General features: G+C 53.7%; 1 protein-coding gene across 1 annotated transcript; it reads right to left on the bottom strand.

Moving 5' to 3' along the window:
• Window positions 1-3,268: 3,268 nt before the first annotated feature.
• Hmox1 (heme oxygenase 1) lies at window positions 3,269-13,965 on the bottom strand. The gene is made up of 6 exons (XM_076853267.2): window positions 13,805-13,965; window positions 10,677-10,747; window positions 9,296-9,416; window positions 6,780-7,271; window positions 5,367-5,466; window positions 3,269-3,806 (listed from the first exon to the last, which is right to left on the bottom strand). Exons 2-6 carry the CDS (start codon window positions 10,697-10,699, stop codon window positions 3,676-3,678), a joined length of 867 nt encoding a protein of 288 aa, XP_076709382.1. The 5' UTR covers window positions 10,700-10,747; window positions 13,805-13,965; the 3' UTR covers window positions 3,269-3,675.
• Between the last annotated feature and the right edge of the window lie 578 nt (window positions 13,966-14,543).

Below are 14,543 nucleotides of genomic sequence, written 5' to 3'. Positions count from 1 at the left end.
CAGTGAGTCACAGATGGTGACCCAGTCCCTTCGCCAGCCGCGGAGGACCACCGATCTCGCAGGCCCGGTCCTAAGGAGCTGTTCTGCCCTCTAATGGTGGATTTTACAGCCTTTGGCGATGCCTAAAGCCTTGGGGAAAGGGCCGGCCTGGGCCGCGTCCTCCGGCACCGCCCTGGCAACCCGCCGGGGACCCGCTTCTCTTCGCCGGGACACGTGTTTACTGAGAGCGTCAAGTCGGGTGGCCTGGTAGTGTGTACAAAGAGCCGGGCGGCTCCGGAGGCCCAGGCAGGAGGGTCGCAAGTTCGAGGCCAGCCTCACTCAGCCACTGAGCGAGTCCCTGAGCAACTCAGAAAGACTCAGTTTTAAAAATTTTTTTTTTAAAAAAAAGGGCGGGGTGTATGGCTGAGCATGTTGCTCAGAGGTTAAGCGGTCCGGGGTTCAACCCCTGGTGCAGGAATAACTAAAGAAAATATCTAGCTAAGGACGCGCTCAGCGTTGGAGCTGCGGTAGGTCCTGGGTTCCATCCAGAGTACCGCAAAAATAAAACGACAATAAAAATGAGCTCAGCGGCTTCCCGTATTTGAGAAGGGGCATAATATCTGCTATGGTTGGAATGTGTCCCAGGTTTCCTCGTTGGAGAAGATGTCTAGTGCAGTGGTGTTGGGACGTGGGGCCTAACGGAGGTGTTTGGGTATTGGGGTCACCGACCTCCTGAATGGATTAAAGTGTTATTTTGGAGTGGTTTTCCAACAAAAGGGAAGTTGGGTCCTCCCTTGCTGTCTCAATTCTCTCGCCCTTCTTCCTTCTACCATGGGATGTCACAGCAAGAAGGACCTTGCCAGATCCCGCTGGCCCTTCCAACTTGAACTTCCCAATCTCCAGGACATTGAGCTGAAGAGATTTCTAACCATTGTAGACTACTCAGGGTCAAATATTCTGTTACAGCAGCACAAAGTGGACCGAGACAATACCAAAAAAATTATTTTTTTTACTTTGAAAAGCCTGCGTGCATAGTCCCCTCCTGCTAAGACCTGGTAGGAGAGGGTGAAGCAGGACAGGAGGAGGCAGGGGCTTCCGCTGGGTGCTGAGAAACTGGGCAAGCACAGTCCTCAGGATGCTTAGGAACTCGCAGAAATATTTTCATCCTAATTTCTTTTAAAATCAAAAGATTTGGGCTGGGGTTGTGACTCAGCTGTAGAGCGCTCACGTAGCACATGCAAGGAGCTGGGTTTGATCCTTAGCACCACATAAAAAAATAAAATAAAGGTCTTGTGTACAATTATAACCAAATTAATTTTTTTAAAAAATCAGAAGACCTGGGTGCTGTAGTGCACTCTTGTAATCATAGCTACTACTAGGAGGTTGAGGCAGGAGGATCCCAAATTTGAGGCCAGCCTGAGCAATTTTGCAAGACCGAGGTAGGATAGGTAGAAAGAAGACAAAAGGGAAAGGAAGAGGGTCTGCAGGGGTTGGGGCTGTAGCTTTGCGATAGAGCGCTTCCTTGGCATGTGTGAGGCACTGGGTTCAATTCTCAGCACTACATATAAAATAAAGGTCCATCAACAACTGAAAAAAAAGTTATAAAAGAGGGGCTGAGGGCTGGAAATGTGGCTCAAACGGTAGCGTGCTCGCCTGGCATGCGTGCGGCCCGGGTTCCATCCTCAGCACCACATACAAAGATGTTGTGTCCGCCAAAAACTATAAATAAATATTTTTAAAAATCTCTTTCTTAAAAAAAAAAAAAGAGGGGCTGTAGCTTTAAGTCCAAAACCTCCATGGATGCCCTCACCTCCACCTGCCAGGCCTGGTTTCCTGTTGGCCTGAATTCTTAAGATGTCCATTAAATCTTGAGTGCTGTAATCCTGGTTAAGTAGTGCCTATACATTTGGCTAATGGACAGAACATATTTTAGACTAATAGAAACCTGGAGAAACAATGCTCAAAAACCTTGATGTGTATAGTGCAAATGCTATCTGTTAACTGAATGATGTCAGCTTGTTCTGAGAATCAGAAACCTGTGACCTGCTCTGTGCTCCAAGATCAAAGGAATCAGCTCATAAGGCGGATGCCGCCCCCATGTTTCTCAGGTTAAGATGAACAAGATTCCTCAAAGAGCCCAGGATCCCAAAGCACAGCTCCCTCCCTCGGGAGGCTGCTCTGCCCCATTGCTTGCCTTGCTGATAGCTTGGCTTGTGCCTCTATTGACACATCCTGAAATTCCTTCCCATGGCATAAATCAAGAACCCACCAGGGCTGTGTCAAGGTCCCCTTCACCCCTTTGAGGCAGGGTCTCACTAAATTGCTTAAGGCCTCACCCAGTTGCTGAGGTTGATCTTGAGCCTGCAATCCTCCTGCCTCCAAATCTGGGAATTCAGGTGTGTGCCATCCCACCTGGCTCCAGGTGCTTCTAATGCTGCCCTGACTGGTGTTTGAATACCACTGAACACTCCCTCCGGCTACAGGAGGGAGTCGTACTTATTAAGAAAGAGATTTGAAGTGATTTGTGCCAAGATTCAACTGAGTGGCTGGGCCGGAACCAAGCGCAGGAGCAGGAGGTACTCAGATTCCTGGAGCCTCGCCCTCTGCACTGCCCTGCACACCCTCAGTCGAGGGTCTGCACTTTCTCAGTTTAGTATTTCACAGCTTTTAGTGAAAGGGCTTGGTTGAAATCCTTCCTGACCCTCAGTCTGGTTAACTGAGGGGTGGGTTTATAGCTGGGGTGGGGGCAGGGGGCCCACACTTGCCTAGCATGTGTGAGGCACTGGGTTGGGTTCTCAGCACTCCATGAATAAAGTTCTATCAACAATTAAAAAGTGATTAAAAAAAAAAGGTGGCAGGTGAGGTCACTGTCGGATACAAGAATCAAAACACTGGCCTCTCTCCTTGTACAACAGCTCAGGGTGCTGGCATTTAGTGTGCAGCCCAGTTGCTTCTTGACAGGTGAGGTAGGTAGGCCCATATGCGTGGCACAAAGAGGTCAAGTAACTAACCCCAAAGAGCAGTCACATTTGAACCCAGGGAGCTCCCTCCATTCCCCTGGGTCACTGTCCACAAGACAGGTCACCCTGGGATCTGCTCACTCCCACCCCATCCTCAGCAAACCCTGGCATCAGCAGGACTCATCTCAGTGATTCAAAGTGCTGGAAGCTCCCCTGGGGTCCCAAAGCCCAACATCCCAAACCAGGGCTGTCAACCCCATCCCCGCCCCTCCGCCAGGCATTCAGGAAGCAAGGGGGGAAAGGGCAGCAGCCCAGGAAAACACCTGGTGGAAACATCAGACAGCGTCATTTATTATTACAGAGACCAAGGTCACAGGGCTGTCAAACACCCCCCAACCCTGTTATAAAAACAACAGAACAAAATACCACAGCTCAGGCTGAACGTGAGCAGCCTGGCTCCAGCACAGACACACACAACATCTCTGCACACTGATATAAAAATTGCCAAGGGCCACGGGAAAGTGATCGCAGCCATGTCAACAAAGACACTGAAGCACTGGAGGGTCAACAGCGGTCTGGAAGGTCAGGCCGCTGGGTTGTGCTTTCGGTTGGGGAAGAGGCCTCCATGGGAGGAGGGAGACAGGATTGGAGCCCCTGAAGCCCAAGATATTCCCCTTCTCCAGAAGGAAGGCCCTTGCTGGACAGTTCATGGCCCTAGGGGCCAGCATGATTGCGTTCACAAGGCATAAAACCCCATGGCAACCGTGGCCACCACGACACTGAGAGTGAGAGCCCATCTGATGAGTGGCATCTGGGAGAGGTTGCTGAGCAGGGGTGTCCCTCGGGACTGCTCCACAGAGATGGAGTCTGAAAAGAGAAGGAAGGCCAGGTCAGCAGCAGGTGGCAGATGTGGGCACCTGACATCACTGAGGGATGGCAGAGGCCCTGGACTCCAGTGCAGTTCCTGCCCATGCCAGGGCTCCCCAAGAACACACAGGTGTCCTGCTGGCCACCCCTGGGATACCCACAAGGCGGAAAGCTCAGGGCTTCTCCCAGGGACCTGCTCTGTGCTCAGCAAAGCCATGGCGAGAAAGCCCAGGGCCCACTGGGCACTGCTTTCAGGCTCCTGCCTGTGGCCAGGAAGGTGCTCCTGAGCCTGTATCACTGACCCGGAACCCTGGCTATACACTCACCCCAGACCCACATTCTCTGGGAACCATGGTACTGGGGATGTGTATTTTGGGGCGTTTGCAGAGAGGCTGGAAAGTGGAACCTGAGATTGGAACTCAGATTCAGCCCCACCCCCCTCATTTACAGGGGACCAGTCCCAGCCAGCTATGAGGTCTGAGTGGGCAAGACAGGCAGGTCTCTGGAGTCAGACAATGGGTGGGAAGCCTGGCCCCATCCTGATATGGAGCCCTGGAGAGGCCTCTGGGCTGGAGGCCAGAGTCGCCCTCATGGCAGGCACAGGGCAGCTCATGCTGGGTTCACAGGAAAGGCCCCTGAGGCCTGCGGGAGCCACGCTGAGGCCTGGGCCTCAAGACCCCTTTCTACTGGGGGGGGGGGGGGCAGCGAGGATCTGGAAGAGCCTGTGTTCCCTGTCTGTGCAGGACAGCAGAGTGTCCTTTGGCGTGTTAGAAATTAAAGCCCAGAGATGTTTCAGTGCTGGAGATTGAACCCAGGGCCTTGCACCTGCCTGAGCCACACCCCAGCCCCCCAACCAAGGACCATCCGCACATTGACATGGGGACACACATCCCCCCAGCCTTCAGACCAAGAGGCTGTGGCATGCACTCCCTGTCCCACTGTTTGACTTGACAAGGTCACAGTGAGGATGAATGCTAGCAAAGCATGCTCATGTTCCTAACAGGAGGCATGAGTGTTAAATACCAAACCAAACTTCAGGTGGCTAGAACAGGTAGTAAATATCCATTTACTGAAGGCTGTTCTATGCTCCTCTCTCAGTACATTGAGGACAAAACTGATTATGGACAATCATTCTCCGAAAGGTCACCACATTGATTATATCAATTTAAGAACCCAGGCCCATATTTCCAGCCTATTAGAAAGCCTAATCACTATGCTTCTTGCACAAAGCCCACCATTATGATTAAGGAAAGTTATGTACATAGGAAGTTGATGTCACCTTGACTAAGAAGCCAAGCAGTTTTGAGAAAAAGTGTAGGAATTAAGTAACTTTAAAAGATTTTTAGGATGTTAGAAATATAAGATTAGTGATAGGTTAGGAGACAGAGTCTTGTTATGTAGTTTGGCATTAATTAACTAAAGGTCACATCCTGGAAAAATATAAACTGAAGACTCCTGTCTCATCCTTTTCGCAGAAGTCAACTTCAGGACCCCCGGAACCCCACTAGGGCAGGACCCCAGCAGTTCGTCCCTTTCGAAGGGAGCCCAGGAAGCCCTCACCTTGCAGCCGGTTGCTGGCACGGTGGCGAAGGCCTGCTGCCTGTGAGGGATGCTGGTCCTCGGGGTACTGGTTCAACAGCTCCTGCAACTCCTCAAACAGCTGGAAGACAAAAGACATGCCGCTCAGAGAGATGTGCTGCTGGTCCCAGCTGGGGACAGGGCTCAGGCAGTCATGACAAAATAAGGAACACTTGTGTCTTCACCCAACTCAAGGGGCAAGATGTCACAGGCACACTTGGTTCCCCTGCCTGCTCCTCCCAAGCACCTCACCTGCACCCTGTCCCCCTGGATTAGAGTTCACTGCTACCATACTGGCATTCTTTTCAGTGTCCCTAAGCAAAGAACTGTTCTGCTTCCACAAGAGTGGAATCCCAGTGCATGTGTTCTTTTGCAGCCTGCTTTCTTCACATGACTTTATATTTGAAGCTCCCTCTTAAGAAAGGTGTATTTTGAGGTGTTCATTTGGCTGCGTTTGCAGAAGTTATCTGCAGTTCCTGGAGGATCAGGTTGCAGAAGTCAGGATGAAGGACTAGGATGCAAGGTCAGGATGGGGGATCAGGCTGCAGAAGTAAGGATGCAAGGTCAGGATGGGGGATCAGGATACAATATCATAGTAGATCAGGATGAAGAATCAGGAAGCAGAGATCAGGATGGAGGATCAGTATGGATGTAAAGGTCAGAATAAAGAATCAGGATGCAGAGATCAGGATACAGAGAAATCAGGAAAATCAGGATGGAGAGCCAGCCGATGGGTGTCCTGTCCTCTCTTCATGGACACCTCTCTGAAAGACAGACTTTCTAGGGAGAGTAACTGAATTTGAGGGTGTAAGGGAGGGGCACTTGAGCCCAGCCCAAGAACCTGTGCCCCAACATGCCTCCAGGTGGTGGGGTTGGCAACAGCACAGGGCACCAGTGGCAGTGAACCCCAGCCCCCCAGATTCACCCAGGACTCATTGTTCCAGAGCTTGCTCCAACCCCTAGTCTTTCCCTTGGATTTGAGGCAGTTACAAAATATCCTTGGCTTCAGAAATTGTCACCTTTGCAGGGCCAACCTGGCTACACATAAGTGCATGCACACCTTAGATGATGCCAGGGGGTACCTCCACTGTGACTGTCACACCCGTGATGACAGTAGCTAACAGAGGGCTTCCCTGTGTCGGGCACAGCTGCAGGAACGTCACCTATACTCACTTACCCCCATGACCACAGTGCTACTGTTACCCTAGTTGGCAGACAGGGAAACTGAGGAACAGAGAGATCAAGCGATTTGCCCAGAATTACCCAGCTAGTAAGTGGCAGAAATGGAACCAGGTCCTAAGTCCCTGCACACAGCCGTAACGCAGGGCATCCTCTCCCCAATGAGACAGGGTCACTGGAGGAGGCAGCAGCCACCGAGGGGTGCCAGCCCCTCACCTGAATGTTGAGCAGGAACGCGGTCTTGGCCTCTTCGGTGACCCTCTGCCTGACCTCGGGGGTCATCTCCAGAGTGTTCATGCGGGAGCGGTAGAGCTGCTTGAACTTGGTGGCACTGTCGATGTTGGGGAAGGTGAAGAAGGCCAGGCCCTCTCCAGAGCTGGGCAGGTCCAGGGCCTTCTGTGCGATCTTCTTGAGGACCTGGCCCCCGGACAGGTCGCCCAGGTAGCGGGTGTAGGCGTGGGCCACCAGCAGCTCGGGCTCCCTGCGCCCCACCTGCTGGAGCCGATCCACGTAGCGGCGTGTGGCTGCCGTGTAGGGGACAGCCTCCTGCCAGCTGGGCCCGTACCAGAAGGCCATGTCCTGCTCCAGCGCGGCCCTGCGGTGCAGCTCCTCGGGGAAGTAGAGCGGGGCGAAGACGGGGTTGTCCTTGTTGCGCTCAATCTCCTCCTCCAAGGCCACGTAGACGTGGTACAGGGACGCCATCACCAGCTGAAATGGGCGGCAGGTCAGGCTGCGAAGACCCTGCCTTCCAGGCCGCTGCAGCGCCCAGTCCCCCCACAGCAGCCAGAGGGGTTTCAGGAGAGCAAAACTTGATCCTGCACTTTCTCCACCTAAAACAGAATCCCGCTAAGGCTCACCTCAAACTTGTGAGTCTCTGCCTCAGTTTCCGGAGTAACTGGGATTACAGGCATGTGCCAGGGACCCAGCTAGTTTCTTATAAAAACCCAAAAGCCAGTTCCTATTCCCATTTTAAGGCCTGAGATTGCACTGCAAGTAAGAAATGAAATCGACTCAAGTGCAGCCCTATGTCTGCAGAGGGAATCCCCTTCCTGGGGCCCACTCTGAACCCACCTTAGTGGGACAATAGGCCGGGCACCTTGGTTCGGTGAACTCCTGTTACACATTAATACTCCAGGTTGAGTCCCATGAGGACAAAGTTACAATGTCCAAGTTACTTCTCAGCCATAGACACTGACAGAATTCGTGTTCCTTGTGAAGAAAGAAAGCCAGGAAGCCTGGTACAGAGCATTTGGGGTTTCAATGACGACACCTGGCTCTGCCTTCAGCTCAGCCAGTTTTCAGCTGTGTGACCACGGGGGAGTCATTAGCCCTCTCTGGCCTCAGCTTCCTACCTCTAGGGCAGGAGATGATCCAGGGTCTATGGGATTCTACAGGTCAAACCTGTTCCCTCCATGCCAAAGGGGAGAATCTACTACACTCTGCAGGAGGGGTTAGGGTTAAGGGAGGTGGTTCAGGCAGGGGACTTAGCAGCCTGGTACTTAGCACTCCTATCAGTCTAGGGCTAAGCACCACCCCCATAGCATAATGGACACAAGCACTGGGTCCCCTCACAGTTCCAGTATCCACTTTTGAACTGTCTTATAGGCACAATCCAAAGTCCACAGTGGCTGGGGATGGCCTATTCCAGCAGTCACCTCCATCCCCCACAGCCATCAGCCACATTATACCAACTGGGTGTGGGTCACCTTTGAGCAGGGGGAGGGCAGCAAAGACACATTAACCCCCACCCCAGACAGAACTGCAAGTTCCATCTGTTAGAAGAGGGCTTGGGGAGGGTCCAGGTTACAAACAGGACGGGGGTCAGGAGTGGTGGAACCCAGCTCCCCCTCTCCAGTCAACCTGAGTCAGCTCTTCCCAGCACTGATGTTTTAACACCGGGTACCTGCCCCGTCCTTGACAAGTGCCTTCTAATAGCATGGATTTCATAACCATGCCAGGAAATAGCAAAATCATGTGCCCAGTGCTTAAAATCCTACTGTTGAGTCAGGCATGGTGGTGCATGGCTGTAATTCCCTCAGCTTGGGAGGCTGAGACAGGAGGATTGCAAGTTTAAAGACAGACTCAGCAATTTAGGGAGGCCCTAAACAATTTAATGAGACTGTCTCAAAAACAGGGCTGGATATATGGCTCGGTTGGTAGATTGCTTGCCTTGCATGCACAAGGCCCTGGTTCAATCCCCAGCACCAAAAAAATTAAAAAGCGTTGAGGATGTAGTGGTAAACTGCCCTGAGCTTAGAGCTCCAGAAGTATCCAAAAAAAGAAAACTCCTGCTGTTGAAATGCCATTTAACAGATGAGGAAAAGTGGCTTGGGATGTTAGGAGATGCCACAGTTCCACTGTGAAATGGTCCTGCCAAGGCTTGAATCCATACTATCCCTTGTCTTCAATTAGAATTAGGGCAGGAGCACAAGATCTGAAATGAGATCACTTTTGCTTTGATTTTGGCCTTTTCCACAGCTGTGTGACCATCTGTTAGTCACTTAACCTCCCTGAGACTTTCCTTATCTTCATCAGGACTGAGGTACATATGTATGAAAACTTGCTGTGTGACCTCGAGGATGTCACTTCTCTTGTCTGAGCCTCAGTGTCATTAGGAAAATAACTTCCTTGGACAAGCATCTCTGGCCCTACTCCCCACTTAGTAAGTGGCTTGAGCCCGGGAGACACCTGCCCCACCCTCCACGTGCCTGTTTCCACCAGGCCACACATACCTTGAAGCCCTTTCGGGTCACCTGGCCCCTCTGGAAGTTCCTCATGAACTCGGCATTCTCTGCCTGGGCGTGCACCTCCTTGGTGGCCTCCTTCAAGGCCTCGGACAGATCCTGGGGCAAGCTGTGGAGGCGAGGGAGGGAGGGTAAATCCAGGGTGGCTGGGGTGGGGTTGTCCCCTAGCTGGCCTGAGCTGGAGAGTGCCACCCGCTGTCCTCAGGGCTTCAGGAGGCCGCTTCTCCCACAGATCTGGACAGCCTGCCGATGACAGGCCACCATCCCAGCCCTGCAAACACGCCGTCATCATTAAAGCACTATGTAATACAGTCCCCCAAACAAGGGGGCGATTCCTGTCCCCAGCTGCTCCCAGTAAAGGGTGAGTAGGAGCTGGCCAGAGGGAGCACTTGAACTTGGCCTTAGGTACTGGGGATGGGACCCAGGAGCACTTCACCGCTGAGCCACATCCCCAGCCCTTTTGGTTTTATTTTGAGACAGGGTCTAGCTGAATTGCCTAGGGCCTAATAAATTGCTGAGGCTGGATTTGGACTTGGTATCCTCCTGCCTCAGCCTCCAGAGCAGCTGGGATTACGGCATGTGCCTGGTTGCATTGAACGTTTCATTTTTTTAGGCCTAATATTTAATTCATTTCTTCAGCCAAAGTTCCAAATACAAATCTCAGATGACATCCCATAACGTTAGGTTCAACATGCCTATATTAAAAAGCCGGAGAAATTCTGCTTTACTCCAAAGTCCCTTACTGTTGGGCTCCCGCCTGTAATCCCAATGGCTCTGGAGGCTGAGGCAGGAGGATTGCAAGTTGGAAGCCAGCCTCAGCAAACTAAGGAAACTGTCTCTAAATATAAAAAGGGCTGGGGATGTGGTCAGTGCCTGTACCAAACAACAACAGAAACTCTGGGAGCATTTCTGCCATGTGACCTCCCCATTGTCAAGAACTCGCTTCTCTTCCGCAGCCCCCTACACAAGCCGAGAAGGGAACGTGGCAGCCTCGGGAGCGGGAACATCGGGGTTCCAGTCCCAGCCCCGACACCTGCGAGCTGCCCGCCACAGGCCAGGTGATGTAGCGCTCTAGTCCTTGCGGCTGCGCCCCCCGGAGGCGACACTGTCCGCCGGCCCGGGAGCCGCGGGGATGAGCGCAGGCAGAGCCTCCCGCTGCACCTGGGAAGCTGCTCCCCGACGGCGGGCGCGCCCGGGGACACCCCGCTCCGCTCGCCGCGGGGACGGGCCGCCTGTCAATCTCCTCGTGTGCCTCCAGCTGCCCCGGCTCCACTCCCCTGGCGGCGCACCCGGGCTACCGGCCCTCGCTGCCCCCGGTCCTGCGCACCCGCCCCGTCCCCCGGGTCCCCAAGTCCCGGGCTGCACTTGCCTGTCGCTCTGCGGGCGGTCCATGGCTCTGGCTGGCTGGCTGGCGCGGTGGCTCTGGCTGGCGCGGTGGCTCTGGCTGGCGGTGGCTCTGCGGAGGCGGAGGAGCAGGCAGCGGCTGTGACTGGGAGCGGGCCGCGGCCTTTTATGCTCAGGAGTCACGTGGGCGGCGCCCAGCAGAGGCCCAGGGCGTTGCGACACCCGCCGCCCGCCCCCCGCCCCTGGCCGGCAGGGGGTTGGGGGCGGCGGTCTTGTGACCCGGGAAACAAAGCGCGGCCCCAGCGCCCCTCCCTAATCTCTGCCCTCCCCAATCTCGGAGACCCTGGATTACCCACCCTTCTTCCCAGTTTAGGCAGATTGATCTGTCCTTGAGCGCACACCCACCTGCAAAAAAGTATTCCAGACTCTGGGGATGGGACCCCAAGATCTCAGAAATGCCCCCCTCCCAGATTAAAAGTGAATGTCAACTCCAACAGAGACCACGTGGAATGTCGCCTTTGAATCTGGCTTTAATAGCCCCGTGTTCCTACTGATGGGCAGAATCACAGCCTCTGGAACTGGAGTCCCCTGTAGCAGGGCAATATACCTTTTTCTTTTTCTCAAAACCTCTATATTGGATTGGCATCAGGGACAAGGACCAAGCTTTCCATAACAAGAGGGCAAATAAATGGCTGTAACATTGCTGGGCTGTCAGGAAGGACCATCCCAAGCTACAGTTACCCACTGTGACCCAGCCAGGGGCTCTGGAATGCTTCCCACTGCAGAACCCAGACGCGCACCCCCACATCTAATCCTGAGAGCAGCCACACCCCAGATACGTACAATCACCATTTCATCTCTTTTTGTCCATGTTAGCTCCAGGGCACACACAGGTTAATAATGTTCCTATGTCACACAGCCAGGGGTGACAGAGCTAGGATTCTAGCCGTTAGAAGCCAGACTGTACCCTCCTGTCCCAGAGTCCAGACCCTCTCACAGAGGGTCCAGGATTTAGGCGGAAGAGGGAAAAGTTTGAAAGCTGGCCACTTGCAGGTCCAGGCCTGTCAACTCAGGGACCCCAGAAGGTCAAGTTCATCTTATTAAGTACCTGGGGAGCAGGGGCCCCATGCAGGAAGGCCACAGGCTGTGCCCTCATTTGGGGATGGAGTCTTCAGTGACCCAGGGTGCCTGGCTCCTGGCCCCAGCTTATTCCCTGGGAGCCCCCAGACTCTGCTAGAACAGAGACCACACACAGAACGCTGGGGCTGAGGCGGCCCAGGGCAGTGCTGGCGCAGGCCTATGTCATAGTTCTGAGCTCCTGAACCTTGCCCAGCGCTGACTCAGCTTCCTGACTTCCCCTTCCCTTTCCTCGGGCAACCCAATGAACCAAGTGCCCTTCTTCCAGCAGCTGGAGGCCAACAAGACCCCCAGAGACGCCCACATCCCCAGGACCTGCGAATAGGTTGCCTATGTGACAAAGGACTTTGAGGATGGGGTTAAGTCAAGGATCTTGAGATGGGAGATTATCCTGGACTGTCCTCCTGGGCCTGATGTCACAAGAGCCAGTCTAGATGGCTCCAGAGGCAGGAGGTGATTCGACAAAGGAGGCAGAGGGACACTAAGAGATTGGAGGTGCTGGGCACCCAGCTCTAGGACCAGATGGAGGCTGGGGGTTCTGAAAGCTGCTCCCAGCCAGGGGGTACATTCTTCCCTGGAGCTCCAGCAGGGGCCCAGCCCTGCCCCACCACCAGAGGACTTTTGACCTCAAGCATCCCAGACAATAAGTTTGTGCTGTTTTGAGCGACAACACTGTGGCGTGACAGACCCCACTCAACACCTGCCTTGCCAAAACCAGGGCAGATGCTCAGCTTCGGGAAGCTGAGGAAGCATGGGTAGAGGCCCTGGGGGCCCTGGGGCCCTCCTGCACCCCCATATATCTCCTAGCATGAGGTCTGTTGTTCCCACACTGGAGCTTGGCCGTTAGGAAACCCGCAGCCTCCTCTCAGCCCTCTCTCGTCATAGTCTTCTGTGGCCAAAGACCACAGAGCCCACGTGTGCTCAGGATCCTAATGGAGGAAATCTAAGAAATGACCCAGGGAGGGGCACGGGTACCGAAGAGGGCTGCATGTGTGCAGAAATTGGAAAGACTTCGCATTTGAGGGCTGCCCTCAGCCAGGCACTCCCCCAAGCATGTCTCCGTGGATCCTTCTGTAACAGTGTCCACTCTGTGCTTTGAGTACAGCCCTTGCTGCTGGGGCACTATGACTTATTTTAAAAATGGACGTTGGGCTGGGGATACAGCTCAATTGGTAGAGGGCTTGCCTCGCATGCATAAGGCCCCGGGTTCAATCCCCAGCAACACACACACACACACACACACACACACACACACAAAGAAAATGTTTCTTTCCCTCCCTCTCTCCCTGCTCCTCCCTAATCTCAGGGGAAATTGGGTCACCTTTCTTCCCCATTTTAGGCAGATTGATCTGTCCTTGAGCTCACACCCACCCAAAGAAGTAATGCAGACTTTGTAGATGGGACCAGAAGTTCTCAGAAATGACTATCTCCCATGTTAACAAGTGAATGACAACTTCTACAGAGAACACTTGGAATGTCACCTTTGAGTCTCTCTTTAAAACTCCCCAGTTCCTACTGATGGGCAGAATCACAGCCTCTGGGACAGGAGTCCCCTGTGCTTCTCCTTTGCTAGCAAAGCCATAAAACTTGTTTTTCGTTTTTCTCAAAACTATGTCCTGGTTATTGGATTGGCACCGGGGACAAGGACCAAGCTTTCCGTAGCTGTGTGTGTGTGTGTGTGTGTGCACACGCGCGTACACTGGAGATGTAACCCAGGTCCCCTGCAGGTACAGCAATGCTCTACCACTGAGCTGCACACCCAGCCCCTCGTCTCATCCTTACCAGCCCCAGGGGATGGGCTATCCATGGTGGAAAGGAGCCCAAGCCTGGTACCTGGAGCCCGTGTCAGTGTGGCACATATTCATACACATCTTACAGAATTTCAGAAGAACGGGAACCGTGAAAGAGACAAGAGGAGTCAAGGAGGACGCCAACATGTTTGCCCCAAGCAACCCGGAAGAGGGAGTTCCAGGTTACTGCCATCAGACGTGCTGGGAAGCCTAGTAGAGCCCCCACCTCGGCTTGGAGAGACGTGCGGCCCGGCTGTGCAGACGTGTACAGATCCAGAGATAAACAAGAGTTTTCTGCTCTTTTCTGGAAGTTTCGCTTCCTCGTGCTGACAGCTAAGGTTGCCCTTTCACCAACCACCGGAGAGAGGCCGGAAAGCAGCCGTGACTCAGCAAAATCTGCCTTCCCTTTGTCTCCGTCCCCCCCCAACCGTGACACAGCAGAATCGCAGCTGCCGGCTCCGCGGAAACCTCGACTCAGCACCGCGCGGCGCCGCCAGGAAACAGAAGCGGTTTGGGCTGCAGGGAGGGCGGGCGCAGCTCCCGGAAAACAGAGACGTGGCGCAGCTGCCGGGCCGTGGCGGGGGACCCGGGAGCGGTCTTTCCCCCAGCTCGGTGACCATAAGGAGAATGGGGACTCTTGCCTGGAGAGTCTCTCAATCTCTTCTCTTTTGTGTACCAGGGTTTCAGCCCCAGGGTGCTTAACCACTGAGCCACATCCTGGCCCTGTTTTGTTTTGTTTTGTTAAATAATTTTTTAGTTGTTGATAGACGTTATTTATTTATTTGTTTATATGTGGGGCTGAGAATCGAACTCGGTGCCTCACACGTGCCAGGCAAGTGCGGCTACCGATGAGCCAAAACCCCAGCCCCGCCCCAGTCCTCTTGGCGTTTTATTTTGAGACAGGGTCTCGCTAAGTAGCTGAGGCTGGCTTTGGACTCACTATCTTCCTACCTCAGCCTCCCTGG

Source organism: Callospermophilus lateralis, chromosome 4, assembly GCF_048772815.1.
Source record: "Callospermophilus lateralis isolate mCalLat2 chromosome 4, mCalLat2.hap1, whole genome shotgun sequence".
In the NCBI taxonomy this organism is placed as follows: Eukaryota; Metazoa; Chordata; class Mammalia; order Rodentia; family Sciuridae; genus Callospermophilus; species Callospermophilus lateralis.
The sequence above is the reverse complement of the archived record's forward strand: the minus strand, read 5'-3'. Positions and strand labels throughout refer to the sequence as shown.